General features: G+C 42.3%; 1 protein-coding gene across 1 annotated transcript in view; it reads left to right on the forward strand.

The window, feature by feature from the left end:
- LOC112265380 (alpha-2-macroglobulin) overlaps window positions 1–23,266 on the forward strand; it is a 42,178-nt gene extending 18,912 nt beyond the window's left edge. Inside the window, exons 12-36 of the mRNA XM_024442608.2 lie at window positions 57–290; window positions 506–572; window positions 654–799; window positions 978–1,127; window positions 2,249–2,392; window positions 2,598–2,685; window positions 2,952–3,126; window positions 4,739–4,964; window positions 5,045–5,171; window positions 5,298–5,419; window positions 5,510–5,561; window positions 5,640–5,723; window positions 5,865–6,041; window positions 6,493–6,568; window positions 6,788–6,944; window positions 7,095–7,169; window positions 7,573–7,735; window positions 7,908–8,098; window positions 8,387–8,602; window positions 8,794–8,918; window positions 9,228–9,318; window positions 9,465–9,533; window positions 14,350–14,455; window positions 14,569–14,622; window positions 23,146–23,266. Coding sequence (XP_024298376.2) covers window positions 57–290; window positions 506–572; window positions 654–799; window positions 978–1,127; window positions 2,249–2,392; window positions 2,598–2,685; window positions 2,952–3,126; window positions 4,739–4,964; window positions 5,045–5,171; window positions 5,298–5,419; window positions 5,510–5,561; window positions 5,640–5,723; window positions 5,865–6,041; window positions 6,493–6,568; window positions 6,788–6,944; window positions 7,095–7,169; window positions 7,573–7,735; window positions 7,908–8,098; window positions 8,387–8,602; window positions 8,794–8,918; window positions 9,228–9,318; window positions 9,465–9,533; window positions 14,350–14,455; window positions 14,569–14,609 — 3,102 coding nt within the window. The 3' untranslated portion in view covers window positions 14,610–14,622; window positions 23,146–23,266. The remainder of the gene's footprint in view (window positions 1–56; window positions 291–505; window positions 573–653; window positions 800–977; window positions 1,128–2,248; window positions 2,393–2,597; window positions 2,686–2,951; window positions 3,127–4,738; window positions 4,965–5,044; window positions 5,172–5,297; window positions 5,420–5,509; window positions 5,562–5,639; window positions 5,724–5,864; window positions 6,042–6,492; window positions 6,569–6,787; window positions 6,945–7,094; window positions 7,170–7,572; window positions 7,736–7,907; window positions 8,099–8,386; window positions 8,603–8,793; window positions 8,919–9,227; window positions 9,319–9,464; window positions 9,534–14,349; window positions 14,456–14,568; window positions 14,623–23,145) is intronic.
- The last annotated feature ends 3,576 nt before the right edge of the window (window positions 23,267–26,842 follow it).

Here is a 26,842-nt window from a genome sequence, read left to right on the forward strand (position 1 = left end):
GTAGATTTGGGATTGGGCCTTTAGTTATACTCTCTCTCTCCTCTGTTGCTTTCCAGGTAAGCAACACACCACAAGTGGAGAATATTAGATACAGGGTCCCCTATTTCAAAAGAGGGCACCACAAGCTCTCCCTGATCCAGCCCACTGCCCCTCACAGTAAAACGTTCAGCTCTCTGGCTATTCAGAAGATGGAGCACCCACTGGCATGTTGGGAGGGAGTGTCAATCACCATCCAGTACGCCATCGTAGGGGAGACTGTCCCAAAGGGTTCCGTGGATGTCATCTACCTGGTGAGTAGAACAAGGAACAAGTTGTGACAACCTGCAAACCCGGGGTGAGTCCAAAATGGTGCGCTACTTTTGACCAGGGTCATTTAAGACATTGTCCCAGCCTCTCATCTTCAAAGGAAGGATGTCTCTATACAACACCAGTACTTCTCATCATATCCTTCTTGCTGACTTGAAGGGATAACAGGGATAACTGTTTTTCCCTTTCCCTCCTCCAGGCCTTATCCAGAGGGGTGATAGTTCAGCATGGACATATCAAGGTTACCGTGCAACAGGGGAGTCCTGGTGAGGGAGTTTCATTAAGTAATTATGAACGTACTTGAAGGTGCTTGATGACAATGACAGTTTGACATGCTCGTGTTACAGTAACTGAGGGTGAAGTTACTTTGAAGTTGGCAGTGGTTCCAGAGATGGCGCCAGTGGTACAGGTCCTTGTGTACAGTATGCTACCCAGCGAGACTGTCATCGCCCACAGCATGAACTTCCCCACTGAGAAATGCTTCAGGCACAAGGTGTGTGTATATGTGGGCATGCTTCTTCGTGTGTTATACCCTCTGACTTCTGCACATCACAAACATACTATGTTCATTTTATGGAAGGTATAAAAAGTGTTAAGTATTTCCATGCACATAGATAGCATTCTGTGTATAAAGGTGTATAATGTACACTTATGTATGTCATGTGCACTAGGTGTCGGTGGAGTTCTCACCCTCACAAGCAGTTCCAGGGGAGCAGAACACCCTGCAGCTCTCGGCCCAGCCCGGCTCCCTCTGTGGCCTCAGTGCTGTGGACCAGAGTGTTCACATCTTGGAGCCAGGGAAGAGGCTGAATGCTGACAAGGTAACAGAGCTCGGTGTAGTGAATATCAACGGTCATACAGTACCACTATATAAACAGCTTTTGTGGTGCTGGCAATACAAGCAGCTTCAGGGGACTAAGAAGTGACAACAGCAGACTTGGAGTGGGTCTGTTCAATGTTGGCCATTTGGTGTGCTTTCATTAAAGGAACTGGAAAGCGCCTCCCTATTGGTACTTAATGAGTTAATAGTCTGGGTTGTGTTTATTATTGCAATTTTAACCCTCATGCTAACATATTTTACATACATGGATAACCAACTGGGGTCATTTTGACCTCAAGAAGAAACTGTTGGAAAAAATCAACAATCATAGCAACATATCAACTTAATTCAATACATCATTAGACATGTAAATCTTGTTATCTGAAATAAAAAATTAACTAAAACAGACTATTTTTTGCAAAATTACAGTTAATCAGCATGTTCTGTAAACTGAAAATATACATTTGTTCCTTAAATCATGTGCTGTTTTTTTCCAACGTACAATCCACATAAGTGCTAAAAACAAAATTTACCATAATTTGATTATGGCATCATTTGGTTTTTAGAATTTTTAAGTAAATACTAATTCTGTCACATTATGTGGTATAAACTATTGCCATTTATAACCAGTTTAAAACATAGCCGAGAACAAAAGGAGCTAATTTATGCAGGTGATCTTTCCATCTTGTCAAAATCACTGATACAGGTCCCCCTCCACCCTCTGAGGATATGTATAACTTAATTGTATTTATATATTTTATTTAACTAGGCTTATTTAACTCAGTTAAGAACAAATTCTTATTTTCAATGACGGCCTAGGAACAGTGGGTTAACTGCCTGTTCAGGGGCAGAACATCAGATTTGTGCCTTGTCAGCTCGGGGGTTTGAACCTGCAACCTTCCGGTTACTAGTCCAACTCTCTAACCATTAGGCTACCCTGCCACCCCATCAACATGACCCCAGTCGGTAGTATGAGGGTTAATAACGTTTAGCAATGGAAAATGAAATTCAACGTTTCTTTTTAGACAAGTCCAAGTGGTCCTTCACAGTAACAGTCTGTTTTCTTCTGTTTGGTGTCCAGTGAACAAGTTCATTTTACATATCACTGTTATCCCATTCCAGATATTTGATTTGTTACCAGTCAAGGAGACAACACACATTCCCTACCAGCTTGAAGATCAAGTAGCATGTTTACGTGTAAAACCAAGGAGGTACATAAGGCCAGGACAAACTGAGGAGGAAAATGAACCTCATGAAGTTTTTAAGGTAACTTCTGGCTTGTTTTCTCTTTTATTTTTTCCTCTCTCGTAAGAATCAGTTACCATACTTTTACCATGCATACAACTTCTTAAATTATTAATTGCTAAAATACCCTGTTTGAGGCTGAAAAACACCTACAGAATAGAAACATAAAATTCAGAGATATTCATTAATATTGAGCTCTCTTGTTTTGTGATTCTGACATTTCTAGAAACTGGGACTGAAGCTGGCAACTAATCTGGTTATAAGAGTACCTTCCTGTTTCAGGTACAAAGGGAAAGAGGACAATGGGGCCTATGGTGAGATGTCCTCCTTCACACCTTTTACTCTTGTCATTGGCAGAAGAATTCAGTGAATCTTGGGAGTCGCGTGATAGGGTTAGTTAGGTTGCCTACAAATGTCTGTTCTGAATGAAATATTACCACTACATGTATGGCCTTTGTTATTCTAATATAGCCTGGTTAAACCAGTCTGAATGCTGCATGCATCACCGTTGAAAGCAGCATTCAGTCTGGTTTGACCAGGCTGATTCTAACACGAGAATAATGACTATTATTTGTTTTAGTTGTAGCCTACAGACGCCACCCTGGAGACAAGGCCACACTTAGACTGGGTGCAGCGGGTGGGATACTTGATCGATCTTTAATGCGTGTAGTAGACGGTGACAGATTTGTTGATACCATACAGACGGTCCGTACGTTCTTCCCTGAGACGTGGATATGGGATCTTGTGGAAGTTGGGTAAGAGCACTGCACAGTGAGGCTGTTGCCTTATAAAAGTCACTAAAATAATGTGCGCACATCGATGAGGCAGAAGGTGATGTTTCTGAACGGTCAGATAGTTAGCAACAACAACAACAAGAGGCTGCCATGTGGGGAATAGTAGGTGTCTCGTTTCAGCTCGTTGTATCTTCTTATTGATACCATGTCTTGTTTTGAGGTGTTTTGACTCATGTCATGTCTATGCTAATATGGCAAAACATTTGCTAGCTTGCTACCAACAACTGTAACGATGTATTTGAGAGAAAACAAGTGCTCATTGTGCAAATGTATTTATGTTTTCAATAGACATTTGAAGGCAAAATATAGTTTAGATGTTGTCAACAGTCTAAGCCAACCCCGTCTGTTTTGCTCCATATTTCTGCACGTGTCGGTTTTGTTGCTAAACAACTGACCGGTCTGTATCAAAACATACAGTAGTGGTGTAGATTAAGAACCTGTACCTCATTGAACTGCATTACAAAGTAGGGGAGAGTGTGGTAAATTTAGATTTGTTTTACATTCAGCATTACTCTGTCAAGCAAAAACACAGTGTTTTTTCTAACAAAGATTTACATATATTTCAGGATGTTGTGTATCCCTTGAAATAAACATAATTCATGGAGACATTACAGTTTGGAAAACATAGCTTGTCCAAAAAAGGGGTCTCTTTGCACAATTTACCCCCGGTGTGGAGTAAATTGAGTCGCTTGATAGGGTTAGTTAGGTTGCCTACAAATGTCTGTTCTGAATGAAATATTACCACTACCTTTCTAAAACCATGTCTATCTTTATTTCCCAAACACAATTCAACACAATCACAAACACGTCTTTGCTAAGCATCCATTAACAAACACTTAACACCTAAAAAAAAACACTTTGTAATTTGCGATAATGGCAAGGACTGGAAGTCTTTGGGTTTACAGCTCTAAATACAAAATAAATACAAAATAATGAAATATCCCAGCGATATTGCATTGCTTTACGCCTAGGAAGAAAACACTTCAATTTGCTCAATTTACCATTGGCTCAACTTACCCCGTGGCCCTCAGCTCAATTTACCCCAAGACAAACATTTGGACTATATTTGCCCACACAGCTACAGAGATGCACTTTCATGTGAGGTTTAGGACATGAAAAAAAATTAAGCTTATAAAGATCCCAACTGATGTGTAGAACAATCTTACTGATCATCTTAATGATCTACTTTGGTTTAGATACAATCATAGTGAAACCTCTAACAGAATACATTTATTTGACTTGGTGAACAAGTGTTTTTTGGACCTGACTTGCTGACCACTTTTTCCATATGGTTTCTTCCTTCACAGACTCCATGAAATTATTTATCTTCCTAAATATTTGGTCAAATTATTAATTTTGTGTATGGTTTCCTAGAAACAAGGGTGGCTCAATTTGCTCCACTTTTACCTACTGTAGGCCTCTGACCTCAATAGGACTCCCCAGTTAGATGAAGCGTAAATATATTTAAAAACATTTAAAGAAACAGTGTTTAAAGAATTTGTAAGTCATACTCCATTGTTCTCCATGGGACACTTAGTGTCTTTCTGTTTGAACTCTGACCTTTGCATTACAGGGAATCTGGAACAGCAGACATGCCCCTCACAGTTCCAGACACCATCACCACCTGGCAGACAGAAGCATTCTGCCTGGCTCCTGGCGGCTTCGGCCTGGCTCCTCCAGTGGAGCTCACTGTCTTCCAGCCCTTCTTCCTGGAACTCACCCTGCCGTACTCCATCATCCGTGGAGAGCACTTTGAGCTGAAGGCCACTGTGTTTAACTACCTGTCCAAGTGCATCATGGTACGGCACCGCATCATGATCGTCTCTTGAGTTGTTTCATTAGTTTTCCATGTTATCTTACAAGTGTTCCTATTTGGCAGGTTTCTGTGACTCCAGCTCACTCCTTAGACTACACTCTCACACCCTTGAAGAATGTCCAGTACTCATCATGCTTGTGTGCCAAGGGACGAAAGACCTTCAGTTGGACAATGGCACCCTCTATCCTGGGTAAATCACCAGTCTTCATTCAACCGTTCAAACAGCAGAATGGATGTCAGCCTGAGTTGTGTACTCTGTCACCATATTGGATGTTGTGTAACCTGTGCTGCACTCTGTCTGTCAACGTGTGTGTAGGGGTTTTGAATGTGTCCGTTAGTGCAGAGGCTGTCCAGTCCCACGCTGTGTGTGACAATGAGATTGTGAACGTACCGGAGAGAGGACGCATCGACACAGTCACACAGAGCCTGCTGGTGAAGGTATGCAGCCTACTGTTGTGATGGAACGTACTGTTGTACAGATACCTAGTGTAACTGCCTCTGACTGAAAATAATATCCTCTCTTCTCAGGCTGAGGGAACAGAGAAGACCGACACCTACAACTGGTTGCTGTGTCCAACTGGTCAGTAATACATGAACGTTGAATGTACTTTGGTTGAACTGATTATCTCCATTCATCTTATCATCTGTGTGTCCACAGGAGTAACTATGACAGAGGAGGTGGAACTGCAACTCCCCAAGAATGTGGTGGATGGATCTGATCGAATTTCTCTCTCAGTCCTGGGTAAAATAAACCATTGTATTATTTAGAGAGGCTTGGTGAGTTTAGACAGGAGTTTTGGTGAGAAAAGCAACCCTTATCCAGTGATAATGCTGCTGTTTGCTAAAGAGGACAGTATCACAGAAGTCCCATGTTTACCTGTAGGTGACATCCTGGGTCGGGCCCTCAAGAACCTGGATGGACTTTTGCAGATGCCATATGGGTGTGGAGAGCAGAATATGGCCCTCCTCGCCCCCAATATCTACATCCTGGAGTACCTGAGGAACACAGAGCAGCTCACTCCAGCCATCCGAGACAAGGCCATCAAGTTCCTCACTAGTGGTAAGAGAGTCCCTCAAAATATGGGTCGTATTGATTAGGCACCAAACGGAAGAAAACTGACTGAAACAGAGCTGGATTTGTCCAATAAGAGCCCCTTTTTTTTGTTGTCCGTTGAAGAACATTTTTAAACATTTCACCACAGTGTGCCCTAGTGACTACAACCCTGCTATCATGTAAATTATAGAGCTACAGCACAGATGATATTACAGTGTTATCAACAGAGCATCACTCACCCAAAACATGTTGGGACTTCCAGATGTTTTGCTAAAGTCATTTGATTATAGAATATAGATTTCTTTTAAATCCCAAATATCACCCTACTCCCTACATAGTGCACTACTTTTCCTGGCAAAAAGAGTACGCTAGGGAATAGGGTGCCATTTGGGGCGCACCCTCAGTGAATATAAAACACACTTGGTTACTGTTGTTTGCTTTAAAAACTCACCGACAGGTTACCAAAGGCAGCTGAACTACAAGCATGTTGATGGTGCATACAGCACATTTGGACAGGGTTCAGGGAACACTTGGTAAGTATTGTGTTTCACCTACTGGTAAACACATTATAACTGTGTCTGTTTCAATTAAGTATTGACCAATCAAATGGCATTGTCTCTGACAGGGAGACCATGGATGTGACATAAATTAAAATAATCTTTTGTTGCATGTAATGTCAAGCTCTGTCATGTTTATAACAACCTTATGTGGGTATTATGACGGGACATTCAAATCAAGTTCTCTTTTCTCAGGCTGACTGCTTTTGTTTTGAGATCCTTTGGCAAAGCAAAGTCTTTCATCTATATTGATCCGGTAAAAATTGAGCAAACCAAGACTTGGTTGGAAAGTCAACAAGGAGAACATGGCTGTTTCATTAGATTGGGGAAACTCTTTAACAACAGAATGAAGGTATTTATATTGATAATAAACTGATAGAAGATGGTAGATGTCGTTTTACGTCTCGTCAGACCAGCCATAAAGTTGGGAATGATGATTTCAACAGAATTGTATCAGGCTACAGTTTACACATGTTTTAGTATTTAGCATATTGTTTTGTAGGGTGGGGTGACAGATGAAGTCACACTGACGGCCTACATCACTGCTTCAATGCTGGAGCTCAACATGTCAGTGTCGGTACGTAGCATCTCCACATAACTATTGTTTCTCACTTCAACAACGTCCATTACAGGAAACTCATTTAGCCTCCTGTATGAAGTCTGTTGTATACATTTTATGTCAACTGTCTTTTAGATATTCTAAAATGTAGTGAGTTCTGTGTTCAAATTGATCTGAAAGTAGCATATGGAATAGAAATAAGAATAGCTGTTACCATAAGCAGTCCTGAATGACAGTGTGCTGTTAACATAAAAAAGTACAGGCATAGTTGTAATACTGTAAACTGAAAAACTAAAAGTGCTCCAGCATGAATGTGTCTAGCCTGGTCCCAGATCTGTTTGTATTGCCTTGCCAGAACAAACAGATCTGGGACCAGGCTAACATGTCTCTTAATGTGCTGCTCTGTTATTTTGTGCTCCAGGATCCTGTTGTGTACCGCAGCTTGTCTTGCCTGAGGAACTCAACCAGTGATTTGTCCAACACTTACACTACTGCTCTGCTGGCATACACCTTTACCCTGGCAGGGGACATGGAGACCCGGGCCCAGCTTCTGCAGCACCTGGACACGATCGCATTACAAGAAGGTGAGACATATTCTGGTCCAAGATCTGTTTGTGGTGTCTTGCCTTGATTGAGCTTACCTGGGCAATGGAGCCAATGAAGTAATCAGAAAAGTGCAAACCCTCCTCCCATCTGGCACTCCAGATAGGCTCAATCAAACACCCAAAGTATTTTATAGTGTTCCTCATCCCTCAGAGGGTCTCCTGCACTGGACTCAGACCTCCTTAAAGACCTCAGCCTCCCTGGCGGTGGAAATCAGCTCCTATGTTCTGCTGGCTTCCCTCAGTGCCTCCCCTCTGTCTACCACTGACCTGGGCTACGCCTCGCGCATCGTCAGGTGGCTGGTGAGACAGCAGAACGCCTACGGAGGCTTCTCTTCCACACAGGTATATTTCCAAAACACCTCCGTTCTGAAGCGGCACCCTGTGCTGTGCACTAGTAGTGAGCCATTATTACCTTGACTTCACAACAGGCATGTATGTGCTTCTTGTCATGTCAAGCCTGGCGAGGATAACTTGCACTGAAATGGAGGTGGCAAGAAAGCATAATGGTTGGAAATGGGAAATAGTCACTCTAGTAACAGATCAATGTAAAAATCCCCCCTTTATGTAAAATGGGCTATTTTCATTCATTTTGAACATATTTGTCTGTGGTCTGTTGGTGTGTGAGTTTAGGACACAGTGGTGGCCCTCCAGGCCCTGGCTCTCTACTCCACCAGGGTGTACAGTAGAGAGGGTGCCAGCACAGTCACAGTACATTCTCCCAGTGGGGCACAGCACCTCTTCGAAGTGAACCAAAACAACAAGCTTCTCTACCAGGAGAGGGCGCTGCAGGACACAGAAGGGAAGTACAGCGTGGAAGTGAAGGGCAGTGCTTGTGCCTCAGTGCAGGTCAGTGAATACACTCCTCCCAATACTAAAGTGCAAGATATGGATTTGTATATTACTGTGAATTTCAAACATTTAAGAAGCGTTGTCTGGCTTGATAGTTGGTTTATGAAATGTTTATTTTTTCCCTAAGTTTTAAATTGTATATTTCTAGACAGGTTGGTTTCCCTGACTTGTTCTTCCCTCTTTCCCAGGTGGCGCTCCACTACAACATCCCTACTCCTACTGACAGCACAACGCTCAGTATCCAGGTGAAGCCAGAGGTGGACTGCAACAGTAACTCTTTGAGACCCAGAGTCACGCTGAAACTCCAGTCTCAGTAAGAATGAATGACACATTTGCGTTCACAGAAGCATTCTTTCAATCAGTTTATTATTTGAATCAGGTCAATGATGACACTCCAGTGTTGTTTTGGAGCATGTCTTACAGAATGGGCTTGGCCGAACTTACTTGGTTTCCTATAGGTTATGGAATTTCTAGTTTCTACCAGTAACAGTACGAAAATATATCAGGCAACCATGTCTTTTTTATGGCTAATATAATAAAAGTATCGATTTTATCTATTCGTTTTATTTCAAGCAATTGTAAAAATCACTTTGATATCACAGGCATCTCTTTGCTTTCACAGATATCATGGAAAGGAGCTGACCACCAATATGATTATAGTGGATTTGAAAATGCTGTCTGGGTTTGTCCCAGACCCAGAGTCTTTGGGGAGGGTGAGTTTTTGTGATTATCATACATTTATGGTGTTTACCTATAACCTTTTTCCATGTAGCTCTTGCCTCTCATCTGTGAACTTTTCAGAAACTGACCTTTTTTGTCCATGCAATATGAATAATCAGTGAATGGCCTGTCTTCACAGCTGAGGGGTTCAGGTCAAGTGGATCGTGTCGATACCAAAGATGACCATGTGTTAATGTACTTGAGAGAGGTGAGACCAGTTTGAACAGTGCACATAGCACTCTCAATATAATGAAATTCATTTTAAATAACATATACTGTATATATTGATGTAATTCTGTTAAAATACTGTCACGCCTGCTCCCGCTCTTCCTCCCTCTGGCCCTCGAGGGCGCCAGACTCCCCAACATTACTCACTAAAGCCACCTTCAGTACGCACACCTGCCTTTCCCCATCACATGCATCAGCACTCATTGGACTCATTTGGGATCAATTACTTGTGTAATTTCCTTCCCTATATCTGTCTGTTTCACAGCTCTGTTCCCTGCTTCGGGATTGTTTGTCATATGTCCTTGTTTACCCGTGTGCTGACGCTGTTCCTGTCGTGTTCTATGTCAGTTCCTGAATAAATGTTTGACTCCCCATACCTGCTTCTCCTGTCCGGCGTCGGCCCTTACACATACAGTACCAGTCAAAAGTTTGGACACACCTACTCATTCAAGTTTTTATTTATTTATTTTCACTATTTTCTACACTGTATAATAATAGTGAAGAGATCAAAACTATTAAATAACACATGGAATCATGTAGTAACCACAAAAGTGTTAAACAAATCAAAATATATTTTAGATTTTAGATTCTTCAAAGTAGCCACCCTTTGCCTTGATGACAGCTTTGCACACTTTTGGCATTCTCTCAACCAACTTCATGAGGAATGCTTTTCCAACAGTCTTGAAAGAGTTCCCACATATGCTGGGCACTTGTTGGCTGCTTTTCCTTCACTCTGCGGTCCAACTCATCCCAAACCCTTTCAATTGGGTTGGGATTGGGTGATTGTGGAGGCCAGGTCATCTGTTGCAGCACTCCATCACTCTCCTGCTTGGTCAAATAGCCCTTAAACAGACTGGAGGTGTGTTTTGGGTCATTGTCCTGTTGAAAAACAAATGATTGACCCACTAAGCGCAAACCAGATGGGATGGAGTGTCGCTGCAGAATGCGGTGGTAGCCATGCTGGTTAAGTGTGCCTTGAATTCTAAATGAATCACTGACAGTGTCACCAGCAAAACACCCCCACACCATCACACCTCCTGCTCCATGCTTCAAGGTGGGAACCACACATGCAGAGATAATCTGTTCACCTACTCTGCGTCTCACAAAGACATTGCAGTTGGAACAAACTTTTTTTTTTGTTGCAAATTTGGACTCATCAGACCAAAGGACAGATTTCCACTGATCTAATGTCCATTGCTCATGTTTCTTGGCCGAAGCAAGTCTCTTCTTCTTATTGGTGTCCTTTAGTGGTTGTTTCTTTGCAGCAATTGAACCATGTAGGCCTGATTCACGCAGTCTCCTCTTAACAGTTGATGTTGAGATGTGTCTGTTACTTGAACTCTGTGAAGCATTTATTTTGGCTGCAATCTGAGGTGCAGTTAACTCTAATGAACTTATCCTCTGCAGCAGAGGTAACTCTAGGTCTTCCTTTCCTGTGGCGGTCCTCATGAGAGCCAGTTTCATCATAGCGCTTGATGGTTTTTCGACTGCACTTGAAGAAATGTTCAAAGTTCTTGAAATATTCTGTATTGACTGACCTTCATGTCTTAAAGTAATGATGGACTGTCATTCCTCTTTGCTTATTTGAGCTGTTCTTGCCATAATAAATCAAATCTACATTTATTAGACTAGATGTGCCGAATACAACAGGTGTACAACGAGCCCCTAACCAACAGTGCAGTTTCAAAGAATACGGATAAGAATAAGAGATAAAAGTAACAAATAATTAAAGAGCAGCAGTAAAAAATAACAATATATACAATTTTTCCAATTTTCCACATTCATCTGCACAAACAATAGTACGCACGTATAAACACCATGGGACCATGCAGCCGTCATTCCTGCTCTGGAAGGAGACGCGTTCTGTCTCCTTGAGATGATTGTACTTTGGTCCGAAAAGTGCAAGTGAATCCCAGAAAAACAGCAAAAGACCTTGTGAAGATGCTGGAGGAAACAGGTACAAAAGTATCTATATGCACAGTAAAACGAGTCCTATATTGACATAATCTGAAAGGCCGCTCAGCAAGGAAGAAGCCACTGCTCCAAAACCACCAGACTACGGTTTGCAACTGCACATGGGGACAAAGATTGACATTTTTGGAGAAATGTCCTCTGGTCTGATGAAACAAAAATAGAACTGTTTGGCCATAATGACCATTTGTTATGTTTGGAGGAAAAATGGGGAGGCTTGCAAGCCGAAGAACACCATCCCAAACGTGAAGCACGGGGGTGGCAGCATCATTTTGTGGGGCTGCTTTGCTGCAGGTGGGACTGGTGTACTTCACAAAATAGATGGCAACATGAGGATGGAAAATTAAGTGGATATATTGAAGCAACATCTCAAGACATCAGTCAGGAAGTTAAAGCTTGGTCACAAATGGGTCTTCCAAATAGACAATGACTTCAAGTATACTTCCAAAGTTGTGGCAAAATGGCTTAAGGACAACAAAGTCAAGGTATTGGAGTGGCCATCACAAAGCCCTGACCTCAATCCCATAGAAAATGTGTGGGCAGAACTGAAAAAGCATGTGCGAGGAGGCCTACAAACCTGACTCAGTTACACCAGCTGTCAGGAGGAATGGGCCAAAATTGAAATGTATTTGGCTAAGGTGTATGTAAACTTAAGACTTCAACTATACATGTAGATAGAGTTCGTTAAAATTAATATGGCCTTGGTCTTTTACTAAATAGGGCTATCTTCTGTATACCACCCCTACCTTGACACAACACAACTGATTGGCTCAAACGCATTAAGAAGGAAATAAATTCCATAGTTAACTTTTAACATGGCACACCTGTTAATTAAAATGCATTCCATGCAGCTGGTAGAGAGAATGCCAATAGTGTGTAAAGCTGTCATCAAGGCAAAGGGTGGCTACTTTGAATAATCTCAAATATAATATTTGTTTAACACTTTTTTGGTTACTACATGATTTCATATGTGTTATTAATTGTTTTGATGTCCTCACTATTATTCTACAATCTGGAAAATAGTAAACATAAAGAAAAACCCTTGAATGAGTAGGTGTGCCCAAACTTTAGACTTGTACTGTATACAGTGCCTTGCGAAAGTATTCGGCCCCCTTGAACTTTGCAACCTTTTGCCACATTTCAGGCTTCAAACATAAAGATATAAAACTGTATTTTTTTGTGAAGAATCAACAACAAGTGGGACACAATCATGAAGTGGAACGACATTTATTGGATATTTCAAACTTTTTTAACAAATCAAAAACTGAAAAATTGGGCGTGCAAAATTATTCAGCCCCTTTACTTTCAGTGCAGCAAACTCTCTCCAGAAGTTCAGTGAGGATCTCTGAATGATCCAATGTTGACCTAAATGACTAATGATGATAAATACAATCCACCTGTGTGTAATCAAGTCTCCGTATAAATGCACCTGCACTGTGATAGTCTCAGAGGTCCGTTAAAAGCGCAGAGAGCATCATGAAGAACAAGGAACACACCAGGCAGGTCCGAGATACTGTTGTGAAGAAGTTTAAAGCCGGATTTGGATACAAAAAGATTTCCCAAGCTTTAAACATCCCAAGGAGCACTGTGCAAGCGATAATATTGAAATGGAAGGAGTATCAGACCACTGCAAATCTACCAAGACCTGGCCGTCCCTCTAAACTTTCAGCTCATACAAGGAGAAGACTGATCAGAGATGCAGCCAAGAGGCCCATGATCACTCTGGATGAACTGCAGAGATCTACAGCTGAGGTGGGAGACTCTGTCCATAGGACAACAATCAATCGTATATTGCACAAATCTGGCCTTTATGGAAGAGTGGCAAGAAGAAAGCCATTTCTTAAAGATATCCATAAAAAGTGTTGTTTAAAGTTTGCCACAAGCCACCTGGGAGACACACCAAACATGTGGAAGAAGGTGCTCTGGTCAGATGAAACCAAAATTGAACTTTTTGGCAACAATGCAAAACGTTATGTTTGGCGTAAAAGCAACACAGCTCATCACCCTGAACACACCATCCCCACTGTCAAACATGGTGGTGGCAGCATCATGGTTTGGGCCTGCTTTTCTTCAGCAGGGACAGGGAAGATGGTTAAAATTGATGGGAAGATGGATGGAGCCAAATACAGGACCATTCTGGAAGAAAACCTGATGGAGTCTGCAAAAGACCTGAGACTTGGACGGAGATTTGTCTTCCAACAAGACAATGATCCAAAACATAAAGCAAAATCTACAATGGAATGGTTCAAAAATAAACATATCCAGGTGTTAGAATGGCCAAGTCAAAGTCCAGACCTGATTCCAATCGAGAATCTGTGGAAAGAACTGAAAACTGCTGTTCACAAATGCTCTCCATCCAACCTCACTGAGCTCGAGCTGTCTTGCAAGGAGGAATGGGAAAAAATTTCAGTCTCTCGATGTGGAAAACTGATAAAGACATACCCCAAGCGACTTACAGCTGTAATCACAGCAAAAGGTGGCGCTACAAAGTATTAACTTAAGGGGGCTGAATAATTTTGCACGCCCAATTTTTCAGTTTTTGATTTGTTAAAAAAGTTTGAAATATCCAATAAATGTCGTTCCACTTCATGATTGTGTCCCACTTGTTGTTGATTCTTCACAAAAAAATACAGTTTTATATCTTTATGTTTGAAGCCTGAAATGTGGCAAAAGGTCGCAAAGTTCAAGGGGGCCGAATACGTTCGCAAGGCACTGTATCTACTCTGAAATAGTTTTGTGTGGAATGTCCTTCAGTCAGCAAAGTTGATTGGAAACTTTTGAATAACGTTTAAATAATTGTGACCAATGTTTTTTCCTCCGAACAGTTACCATCATTATTTCCTTTCAACCACACACTGGACATCATGCAGGAGGTCCGAGTAAAGAATCTAAAGCCAGCGGTGATCAAGATCTATGACTACTACCAGCCAAGTAAGTTTAAACCTAAACCCCCTCCCCAAAGTATTTTTCGCTCTTCTTATTAGTAACATTTGGTTAACTTGTGTTCATTTACTGGGACTTACCTGTCTTGTGATTTTATTCAGGTGACCAGGCAGAGACAGAATATGTCTTCCCTTGCAAGTAGGGGTTACAAGCTGGTAATCTATTTAAAATCTTAAATTAATGATCATTTTAGATACGCTATACAGTGCATTAGGAAAGTATTCAGACCCCTTCACTTTTTCCACATTTTGTTACGTTACAGCCTTATTCTAAAATGTATTAAATTAACATTTTTAACATCAATCTACAGACAATAGACAATGCCTTTGTTTCTCAAATGACTGCCTCGCCTGATTCACCAACTACTTCTCAGATAGAGTTCAGTGTGTCAAATCGGAGGGCCTGTTGTTCGGACCTCTGGCAGTCTCTATGCCACAGGGTTCAATTCTCGGGCTGACTCTTTTCTCTGTATCCATCAAATGATGTTTTTCTGGCTGCTAGTGATTCTCTGATCCACCTCTACGCAGACAACACCATTCTGTATACTTCTGGCACTTCTTTGGACACTGTGTTAACTCACCTCCAGACGAGCTTCAATGCCATACAACACTCCTTCCATGGCCTCCATCTGCTCTTAAATGCAAGTTAAACTAAATGCATGCTCTTCAACCGAGCGCTGCCCGCACCTGCCCGCCCATCCAGCATCACTACTCTGGATGGTTCTGACTTAGAATATGTGGACAACTACAAATACCTAGGTATCTGGTTAGACTGTGAACTCTCCTTCCAGACTCACATTAAGCATCTCCAATCCAAAATGACATCTAAAATGACATCTAGACTTAAATGACTTCCTATTTCGCAACAAAGCATCCTTCACTCATGCTGCCAAACCCTCGTAAAACTGACTATCCTGCCGATCCTTGTCTTCGGCGATGTCATTTACAAAATAGTCTCCAACACTACTCAGCAAACTGGATGTAGTCTTATCACAGTGCCATTAGTTTTGTCACCAAAACCTCATACACTACTCACCACTGCGACCTGTATGCTCTCGTTGGCTGGCCCTCGCTTCATTTACGTTGCCAAACCCACTGGCTCCAGGTCATCTATAAGTCTTTGCTAGGTAAAGCCCCGCCTTATCTCAGCTCACTGGTCACCATAGCAGCACCCACCTGTAGCACGCGCTCCAGCAGGTATATTTCACTGGTCACCCCCAAAGCCAATTTCTCCTTTGGCCGCCTTTCCTTCCAGTTCTCTGCTGCCAATGACTGGAACGAATTGCAAAAATCACTGAAGGCTCATATCTCCCTCACTAACATTAAGCACCAGCTGTCAGAGCAGCTCACAGATCACTGCACCTGTAAATAGGCCATCCAACTACCTCATCCCCATAATGTTATTTATTTATTTTGTTTTATTTGCTCCTTTGCACCCCAGTATCTCTACTTGCACATTCATGTTCTGCACATCTATCCCTCCAGTGTTTAATTGCTAAATTGTAATTATTTCACCACTATGGCCTATTTATTGCCTTACCTCCCTTATCTCACATCATTTGTACACACTGTATATAGTATTTTTCTATTGTGTTACTGACTGTTTATTCCATGTGTAACTGTTGTTGATTGTGTCGCACTGCTTTGCTTTTTCTTGGCCAGGTCGCAGTTGTAAATGAGAACTTGTTCAACTAGCCTACCTGGTTAAATAAAAGGTGAATTAAAACCTTTTTTTTTTTAACAATACCCCATAATGACAAAGGTTTGCAAATTTATTACAAATAAAAAACAGATGCCATATTTACATAAGTATTCAGACACTTTGCTATGAGACTTGAAATTGAGCTCAGGTGCATCCTATTTCCATTGATCCTTCTTGAGATGTTTCTACAACTTGATTGGAGTCCACCTGTGGTAAATTCAATTGCTTGGACATGATTTGGAAAGGCCCACAGTCTATATAAGGTCCCATAGTTGACAGTGCATTTTAGAGCAAAAACCAAGCCGTGAGGTTGAAAGTATTGTCCGTACAGCTCTGAGAAAGGATTGTGTCGAGGCACAGATCTGGGGAAGGGTACCAATACATTTCTGCAGCATTGAAGGTCCAAGAACACAGTGGTCTTCATCATTCTTAAATGGAAGAAATTTGGAACCACCAAGACTATTCCTAGAGCTCGCTGCCTGGCGAAATGGAGCAATCGGGGGAGAAGGGCCTTGGGTCAGGGAGGTGATCAAGAACCCGATGGTCACTCTGACCGAGCACCAGAGTTCCTCTGTGGAGATGGTTGTCCCATCTCTGCAGCACTCCACCAATCAGGCCTTTATGGTATAGTGGCCAGACGGAAGCCACTCCTCAGTAATAGACACACAACAGCCCGCTTGGAGTATGCCAAAAGTCACTTAAATGACTCAGACCATGAGAAACAAGATTCTCTTGTCTGATGAAACCAAGATTGAACTCTTTGGTCTGAATGCCAAGCGTCACGTCTGGAAGCATGGTGGTTGCAGCATCATGCTGTGGGTATGTTTTTCAGTGGCAGGGACTGGGAGACTAGTCAGGATTGAGGGAAGGATGAACAGAGCAAAGCACAGAGAGATCCTTGATGAAAACCTGTTCAGCACCTCAGCCTGGGGCGAAGGTTCACCCAACTGGACAACAACCCTAAGCACACAGCCAAGACAATGCAGGAGTGGCTTCGGGACATGTATCTGAAGGTCCGTGATTGGCCCAGCCAGAGCCCGGATTTGAACCCAATCTAAAGTTAGCAAGATGCTGCTGACAGAGAGTGTCGCCTCGCTTCGAGTCCTTAGGAAACTGTTACATACGCCTCTAGGAAGAGGGAACGTAACACCCTGCTACAACTCAACTCTCCGTGGTGTGAAAGAGGTATGGGACTGTAGGTGTGAGCAAGGATGACAAAAGGCAGAGAATTTACCGTTTACTAGGAATTTATTCCTTCACACAGTGATACGGGGAAAAGGGGCTGGACGGAACCAAAGCAAAGAAAGTAAATGTCAAAGCCCCCCTCCTATCTTACCTGCCTACCCACTACTTATCTAACTTAGCACCACCTGGTGCGCTAACCAAAATACAGGGGGTGGTCCGCCCAGGTCTTACCTAGTGTGCACAGACAGAGTAAATACTACGGGTCTATGTATGCCCGCGGGCCTTTTGCCTAAGCACTCCCTAGGTGCCTTCCCCTTCCCCCCTGGGAACAAATGAAACAGAATATTACAAACTACTTCACAACAAAACTGAGAAAAAACGAACTCAGGACATTACAGAAGCTCTCGCTCTCTGAGCACCAACCTAACCCAGAACATACCAATCACCTCTCTCAGCAACAACTAACATAGTACATACCAAAGCATCTAATCTCTCTGAAAAACAACCAACATATGATATACCCCTCTGCCATCAGCCTCCTCTCTCTTCTGAGCAACAGAACTCTGGCTTATATAGCTTCAGAAGGAGTTGGTAATTGGAGACAGCTGCGTCTTGACGAGGGGGCGGGGTTAGCTATCCAATCATCAATGGGGCTGACCAATCAGCTGCTTGGGGAGAATTTCAGGAAGCCATTTCCTGAAATACATACATGAAAATACACAAACCACAACACAGAAACTGGGGAACGTAACAGAAACTGTGCAGTATTTTGTTGTTTTATGTATTATTTCTTACATTGTTACCCCAGGAAATCTTATTACATACAGCCGGGAAGAACTATTGGATATAAGTGCGACATCAACTTACCAACATTACGACCAGGAATACGACTTTCCCGAAGCGAATCCTCTGTTTGGACCACCACCCAGAACAATGGATCTAATCCCAGAAGCCGACCCAAAACAACGGCACTGCAGAAGGGGCAGGCGGAGCGGCCTCCTGGGAAGAGGAAGAGCGGGGGTGTATGCTTCATGATTAACGACTCATGGTGTAATCATAACAACACACAGAAACTCAAGTCCTTCTGCTCACCCGACATAGAATTCCTTACAATCAAATGACGGCCATATTACCTTCTCTAATTCTCTCCTTCTCTCTTTCTTTCTCTCTCTCGGAGGACCTGAGCCCTAGGACCTGAGCTCCAGGACTACCTGACATGATGACTCCTTGCTGTCCCCAGTCCACCTGGCCATGCTGCTGTTCCAGTTTCAACTGACCTGAGCCCTAGGACCATGCCCCAGGACTACCTGACATGATGACTCCTTGCTGTCCCCAGTCCACCTGGCCATGCTGCTGCTCCAGTTTCAACTTCCACCTGACTGTTCTGCCTTATTATTATTCGACCATGCTGGTCATTTATGAACATTTGAACATCTTGGCCATGTTCTGTTATAATCTCCACCCGGCACAGCCAGAAGAGGACTGGCCACCCCACATAGCCTGGTTCCTCTAGGGAGTTTTTCCTAGCCACCGTGCTTCTACACCTGCATTGCTTGCTGTTTGGGGTTTTAGGCTGGGTTTCTGTACAGCACTTTGAGATATCAGCTGGTGTACGAAGGGCTATATAAATAAATTTGATTTGATTTTGATACATGTCGTAGATAAACAAATGATTATTTTGCTGCTAGCAAATAAACATGAACATTTACACTGGCTTGGCCCATGCTCTGGACCGGATCAGAGACGGCACAGTCCCTAGGCAGCGCACCTTGGTTTCAGTCTTCTTTCACAAACACCAGGTCTCTTTTGAATTTGCCAGTTCCACGACAGTAGGAACAACACCTCTTTTTAGGTATTGTTGCCCCCAATTTTTTTCTTGTACTACACAGGCTGTTTGGAGCTGTCTAGGGAGTTTTTCCTAGCCACCGTGCTTCTACACCTGCATTGCTTGCTGTTTGGGGTTTTAGGCTGGGTTTCTGTACAGCACTTTGAGATATCAGCTGATGTACGAAGGGCTATATAAATAAATTTGATTTGATTTGATTTGATTACCTCCCAAGAGAATTCTATGTCAGTTATCGTCACAGCTATGTACATTCCCCCTCAAGCAGACACCAAGATGGCCGTCAAGGAACTTCACTGGACTCTTTGTAAACTGGAAACCATATATCCTAAGGCTGCATTTATTGTAGCTGGGGATTTTAACAAAGAAAATTTGAGAACAAGGATACCTAAATTCTATCAGCATATTGATTTCACTACAAGTGGGGGTTATACATTCGATCACTGCTACTCTAACTTCCGCGATGCATCCAAAGCCCTCACTAGCCCTCCCTTTGGCAATCCAACCACGACGCCATCTTGCAGAAACTGGGCAGAAACTCAAACAGGATACCAGTGACGACAACCATTCAACGTTGGTCTGACCAATCAGAATCCACGTTTCAAGATTGTTTTGATCAGGCGGACTGGGATATGTTCTGGTCAATCTCAGAGAACAACATTGATCTATTGCTGACTCTGTGAGTGAGTTTATAAGGAAGTGCATTGGAGATGTGGTGCTCCAGTGTGACTATTTATAACCTACCCTAACCAGAAACCGTGGATGGATAGCGGCATTCTCGCAAAACTAAAAGCATGGATGGATGGCAGCATTCGCGCAAAACTGAAAGCGCAAACCACCGCATTTAGCCATGGAAAGAGGACTGGGAATATGGCTGAATATAAACAATGTAGTTATTCCTTCCGCAAGGCAATCAAACAAGCGAAATGCTGGTACAGGGACAAAGTGGAGTCGCAATTCAACGGCTCAGACACAAAACGTGTGTGGCAGGGTCTACAGGAGATCACGGACTACAAAAATAACTAAATGACTATCACCCCGTAGCACTCACTTCTGTCATCATTAAGTGCTTTGAGAGACTAGTCAAGGATCATATCACTTCCACCTTACCGGCCACCCTAGACCCACTTCACTTTGCATACAGCCCCAACAGGTCCACACACGATGCAATCGCCATCACAATGCACACTGCCCTCTCCCATCTGGACAAGAGGAATACTTATGTAAGAATGCTGTTCATTGACTACAGCTCAGCATTCAAAACCATAGTACCCTCCAAGCTCATCATCAATCTGGAGGCCCTGGGCCTCAACCCCGCCCTGTGCAATTAGGTCCTGGACTTTCGGATGGGTCGCCCCCAGGTGGTGAAGGTAGGAAACAACATCTCCACTTCACTGACCCTCAACACTGGGGCCCCAGAAGGGTGCGTGCTCAGCTCCCTTCTGTACTGTACTCCCTGTTCACCACGAGTGCGTGGCCATGCACGCCTCCAACTCAATCATCAAGTTTGCAAATGACACAACGGTAGTGGGCTTGATTACCAACAACAAAAAGAGAGCCCACAGGGAGAAGGTGAGGGCAGGGAGAAGGTGAGAGTGTGGTGTCAGGAAAACAACCTCTCACTCAACGTCAACAAAACAAAGGAGATGATCGTTGACTTCAGGAAACAGCAGAGGGAGCACCCCCGCATCCACATCGAAGGGACAGCAGTGGAGAAGGTGGAAAGTTTTAAGATCCTCGGCGTATACATCAGACAAACTGAAATGGTCCACGCACACAGACAGTGTGGCGAAGAAGGCGCAATAGCGCCTCTTCAACCTCAGGAGGCTGAAGAAATGTTCCTTGTCACCCAAAACCCTGACAAGCTTTTACAGTTGCACAATCGAGAGCATCCTGTCAGGCTGTATCACAGCCTGGTATGGCCTGGTATGGCAACTGCACCGCCCTCAACAGCAAGGCTCTCCAGAGGGTGGTGCGGTCTGCACAACGCATCACCAGGGGCAAACTACCAGCCCTCCATGACACCTACAGCACCCGATGTCACAGGAAGGCCAAAGAGATCGTCAAGGACAACACCCACCCGAGCCACTGACTGTTCACACCACTACCATACAGAAGGCGAGGTTCATACAGGTGCATCAAAGCTGATACCGAGAGACTGAAAAACAGCTTCTATCTCAAGGCCATCAGACTACTAAACAGCAATCACTAACTCAGAGAGGCTGCTGCCTACATTGAGATCCAATCACTGGCTCATCACTACTCCAATCACTGGCTCAATCACTACTCATACCATATGTACAGTATATAATGTATTTTATACCATCTATTGCACCTTGCCTATGCCGCTCGGCCATCGCTCATCTATATATTTATATGTACATATTCTCATTTACCCCTTTAGATTTATGTGTATTAGGTAGTTGGGGAATTGTTAAATTACTTGTTAGATATTACTGCACTGTCGGAACTAGAAGCACAAGCATTTCGCTACACTTGCATTAACATCTGCTAACCATGTGTATGTGACCAATACAATTTGATTTCATCTCTGGAGAGACCTGAAAATAGCTGTACAGTGACACTCACCATCCAACCTGACAGAGCTTGAAAGGATCTGAATAGAAGAATGGGAGAAACTCCCCAAATACAAGTGTGCCAAGCTTGTAGAAGACTTGAGGCTGTAATCGCTGCCAACGGTGCTTTAACAAAGTACTGAGTAAAAGGTCTGAATACTTATGTAAATGTCTTCTTTATAAATTAGCAGGAATCTATACAAATAAAAATATGTTTTTGCTTTGTCATTTAGGGGTATTGTGTGTAGATTGATGACATTTGTTACATGTTTTATCCATGTCACGCCCTGGTCTTAGTATTTTGTGTTTTCTTTATTTATTTGGTCAGGCCAGGGTGTGACATGGGTTTATTTTGTGGTGTGTTTATGTATGGGGGTTTTTCATAGGTTTTGGGATTGTGGCTTAGTGGGGTGTTCTAGCAAAGTCTATGGTTGCCTGAGGCGGTTCTCAATCAGAGGCAGGTGATTCTCGTTGTCTCTGATTGGGAACCATATTTAGGCAGCCATATTCTTTGAGTGTTTCGTGGGTGATTGTTCATGTCTCTGTGTGTGTTAGCACAAGAGAGACTGTTTAGGTTTTCGCGTTACGTTTGTTGTTTTTGTATTGTATGTTTTTTCGTCTTCATTAAATATGTATCAAGAATACCACGCTGCATTTTGGTCCGATCCTTGCTACACCTCTTCGTCAGAGGAGGAGATAGTAGAATACTGTAACAATCCATTTTAGAATAGGCTGTAACATAACAAAATATGGAAAAAGTTCAAGGGGTCTGAATACTTTACGAATGCACTGCACAAGACTATTTGTGGATTCAGCCATTTCAGCCACACCCGTTACTGACAGGTGTATAAAATCGAACACACAGCCATGCAATCTCCGTAGAGAAACATTGGCAGTAGAATGGCCTTACTGAAGACCTCAGTGACTTTCAGCGTGGCACCGTCATAGTCATTTCATACAATTTCTGCTCTGCGAGAGCTGTCCCGGTCAACTGTAGGTGCTGCTGTTCTGAAGTGGAAATGTCTAGGGGCAACAACAGCTCAGCTGCAAAGTTTTAGGCCACACAAGGTCACAGAACAGGACCGCCGAGTGCTGAAGCGAGTAGCGTGGAGGTTGTTATAGCAGCAAAGGGGGGACCAACTCCATATTAATGCCCATGATTTTAGAATGAGATGTTCAATGAGCAGTTGTCCACATACTTTTGGTAATGTGGTGTGTCTGACTCATATACTATACAGTATGTGCTATACATTATTTAGTTAACTGAGTCAATATTCCTCCAATGCTTTTACCCAAATGCTGGTCAGTTTGTTAAATCATTAATTTCTTACATGTACTTTATCTACCTATTCATTGCATTTTCCCCTCTGCAGATGTAAGAAGAAAATTACATTCACCTGCAACCCTTGATACATCTTTCAAGCTCTAAAGTAAATGATGTAACTTTCTGGAATCAAAGTTTTTCATTAAAACACTTATTCTTGAAAAAATGTATCCAGATTGTTTTGCGTGTACGTTTTGATGTCACACTTTGGCAAGAAATGAGTTCCACGATATAGGCTCAGGAGTACATTGAAAGGCTTTATGTAAGACAGTGGGTCTCTTCCTGGGCTAAGTACCCATGGCAGTATCTGGCCTATTCACAAGGGGGAAATGGGAAGACTCATACACAGATCAATATGTGAATGGGGGTACATTAAATTGAAAGAGAACCACTATACTAGACCATATCAAAGGATAAAAAACTATAGCCTACATTTTGGAACAAATTATTGTATTTGTTAAGTTCCAGAGAGCTGCAATGTGCTGTTAATCGGTGTTGCCAACTGTACGAAGATGTGCAAATGTTCTCTCAATTTTGCTCAAAGCTTTTGGTTCTCAGCTTTTTTCTTCCTCCATCTGTAATCATCATGGGCTCCCTGTAGTAATAATCAAGGCGTGGTTCTCTTTTATTTCTCATCAGAGAATGGGATCCAAGAAATCCACTCACTAAATCCTATCAACAAACATCTTACAAGGGGATGTGTCCTGTCCTAATCATACCCATAATGAGTCCTGGCTATAATCTCTATTTTGAATGTATGCTAATGCACTAATGACAATCATTTATTGAGCTAATGGTGTAGATAAGGCATGGAAAGATGTGGTTGAGGCAAGTTCAGACAGGAAACATCACTTGTTTGTTTAACCATTTATTTGAAAGATTACAATACATGCAATACGTTGTCTTGGCGTTAGACTCTGCTCCTTCAGGGTAGCTCACTGCATCATGGTAAGATAATAATTACAGGCAGTGAGCAAGGTACGCTGTTACCAGTTGTCTTGAAAGCACCAATAGTAACTAGCTTGCTTACAATTTGGGATGACGAGTGAGTGTGTTGTTGTGTGGCGAAGACTCGCTAGGCACCGTGCGGTCTCGCCAAGATAGCGCTGTGAGCGCACACTTTTCACTGAGCTCCGTATTAAAACTTGGAATTCATGGTGAATTCGTTAAACTCCTACAAATTAGCTATAGTTATCTTTCCTTTGACTGTTTAACAATTTGAGATTATTTAAGACAGTTTAATCTTATTGCTTAGTTCAGCCCTGGTGAAACGTAAAGACAGACAAACGGCTAGCATGGACACAGCATCACATCAAATGGACATGTCCAGACAAGCTCCTGAAGCTCAAGCTAATGTTGTAATCGCTAGCTGCCACGATTACGCTGTTGCCCCAGTGGATAGTCCCCAACTGTCTCTTATGGACACTGAGGACTTTCCACCTCTACCCATCACTCCAGCAAACCTCCTGCCCCTAAAAAAAGGCAGGTCTTATAGTAACTTCAACTCGGCGGACATCAATACCACATTTTCGCATTTAATCAACAGTAGATCTGATGCCCTGGAAAGAAATGATTGGTAGCAACGCGGTTCAAATTGTAGCGTTGAAAAAGAAGGTCGACTTGTGCAGAGATAAAAGATATGAAAGAAAGGTTACCCACCTTGAAAAGCGCATCCAGAAAGAAGAAGGTGGGATGCGTGTGGGAGATGGATCACCGAAATAGAGAGCTACTTGAGGCATTGGAACCTGAAACTGCAGGCGGTACCCAAGGTGGAGATGCAAGATATATGTCAGTAGACCATACGGATCTGTCAAGCTATTCTCCCAGAAGAGAAGACCAAACTCCTTGAGGTGATTGACACCGTTCACCATCTTGGCTCCAAGCATCCAAACAACTCCAAGCCCAGAAGCATCATCATGCAGTTTACGAAGCGGATCTACAGAGTTGCAGTGTGGAAGGAAGAGAAGAAGTCCAACTACCTGCAAACCAACTGTCTGAAGTTTGCTGAGGATTTCTCCAAGGCTGACAGAGAGAGGAGTGACATAAAGTTATTGATGGAACAATGCATTCGTCCTATTACTATGCAGATGTCTGAGCATTGAACTTTTTGTAGTGTGGACAATGAAGGTACACTATGTTATTCTGTTTCTGATAGACATTGTTTTTATTTCCTTTTATATGAAAAGGCCACTTGAAAGAGTGTTTTTGTTGCTGACTGACAGCAAATACATTGTTTATATAGCTGATTGGCAGCAAATGTTTTCACTCATTAAGGTCTATATGGTGCGGCTCTTGTTTTGTTCTGCTCTGTACTCAGTTACCACCTGTGAGCACTTGACAACAATTCCTGAATTTTCTTTTCTTCTCTGTGTTCTTGTTCACCTTGTCTTTGTCAATAGTTGGTCTTAATGCTATTAGGTTAAGAGACACTGAAACGTGAAGCCTTGTTTCTTGTTGTTAAGCAACTGAAAACAGATTATTGTAATTAAAAAAAAATCTTATTCTACAGTAAATGATGCTAACTTTTGGAGGTTGCAATGGGGTAATGATATTTGGCTTTTAAATGGTTCAGAACGATCAGCAGATGTCGCTACATAAAAAATGGTTTTGCCGGTCATTTTTCATTCAGATCATGACTCAAGTGGTCATTATCTTTGTCTAGTAATTTAAATTAGTCAAACAATTTTGGTTACTGTAAATATGTATTGGTACAACTCAAAACAAGAAAATGATTTCCTTCTGGAGGATGTAGGAAATCAAATGTTATATTGGTTACCTAAATCTTACTCTTACAGTAATAGGTGGAGATTTTAATATTGCTCTTCATGGGTGGCCTCCGTGACAGTCTACTTCTCTGAATGCCAGTCTAAAGTTATTTATGCAGAGGTTTGATCTAGTTGATATATGGAGAGAGTGGTTTCCTATTGAGAGATGCTATACCTGGTGTAACAAAACATGTGCCAGATGTTCACTTATTGACTATTGGCTGGTTTCAAAGGGCTTAAGAAATGATGTATCTGTTCATATTCTTGACACGCCTCTAACAGCCCATAGAGCTATTCGCTTAAAAGTTCAAATATTTCCTTGTAATGACATTCAACGCAAAGCTTCATACTGGAAACTTAATAGCTCCATCTTAAAACATGAAATGTAATATTATAGGTTTTATTATATACTGTATTTGTGCAATAAAGACCAGAGTGAACGTCTCTATAGGACAAACTGGGAACTTCTAAAATTTGAAATTGATAAATACTTAAGAATCTATAGCAGTGATGTTGCAAAGACTAGAAGGATAAAAGAGGGAACTGTTATATCACAAATTACCTGGCTCTTCCAGAGACCTTCTAATAGTCTTTCAGACACGGATAAATCTGAGTTAATTAAGTAGCAAAATAAACTGGATGAAATGTACTATTTAAAGGCAAAGGGTGCTTTCATCAGGTCACGGGATAAAATGTCTCGAAGAAGGTGAGCAGAACTATGCTTATTTTTTTCAGACTGGAGTAATGTCACTCTAAAAGTAACACTGTTAAAAATGTAAAGGTGCATTTTTGATATCTGACAATCATAGGACAATTTCCAACTACAGTGCTATTTTTTACAGGAATTGTGTACGTCTAGGTACTGTGAAGAGTCTACATCTCAGTTCTTTGATTCTCTTGGAAATGTTATCTCCAATGATTCTTCAAATCACAAATTATGTGATAATCCCATCTTCTTAGAGGAAATTGTAGTGGCTATCA

Source organism: Oncorhynchus tshawytscha, linkage group LG13 (genome assembly GCF_018296145.1).
Source record: "Oncorhynchus tshawytscha isolate Ot180627B linkage group LG13, Otsh_v2.0, whole genome shotgun sequence".
In the NCBI taxonomy this organism is placed as follows: domain Eukaryota; kingdom Metazoa; phylum Chordata; class Actinopteri; order Salmoniformes; family Salmonidae; genus Oncorhynchus; species Oncorhynchus tshawytscha.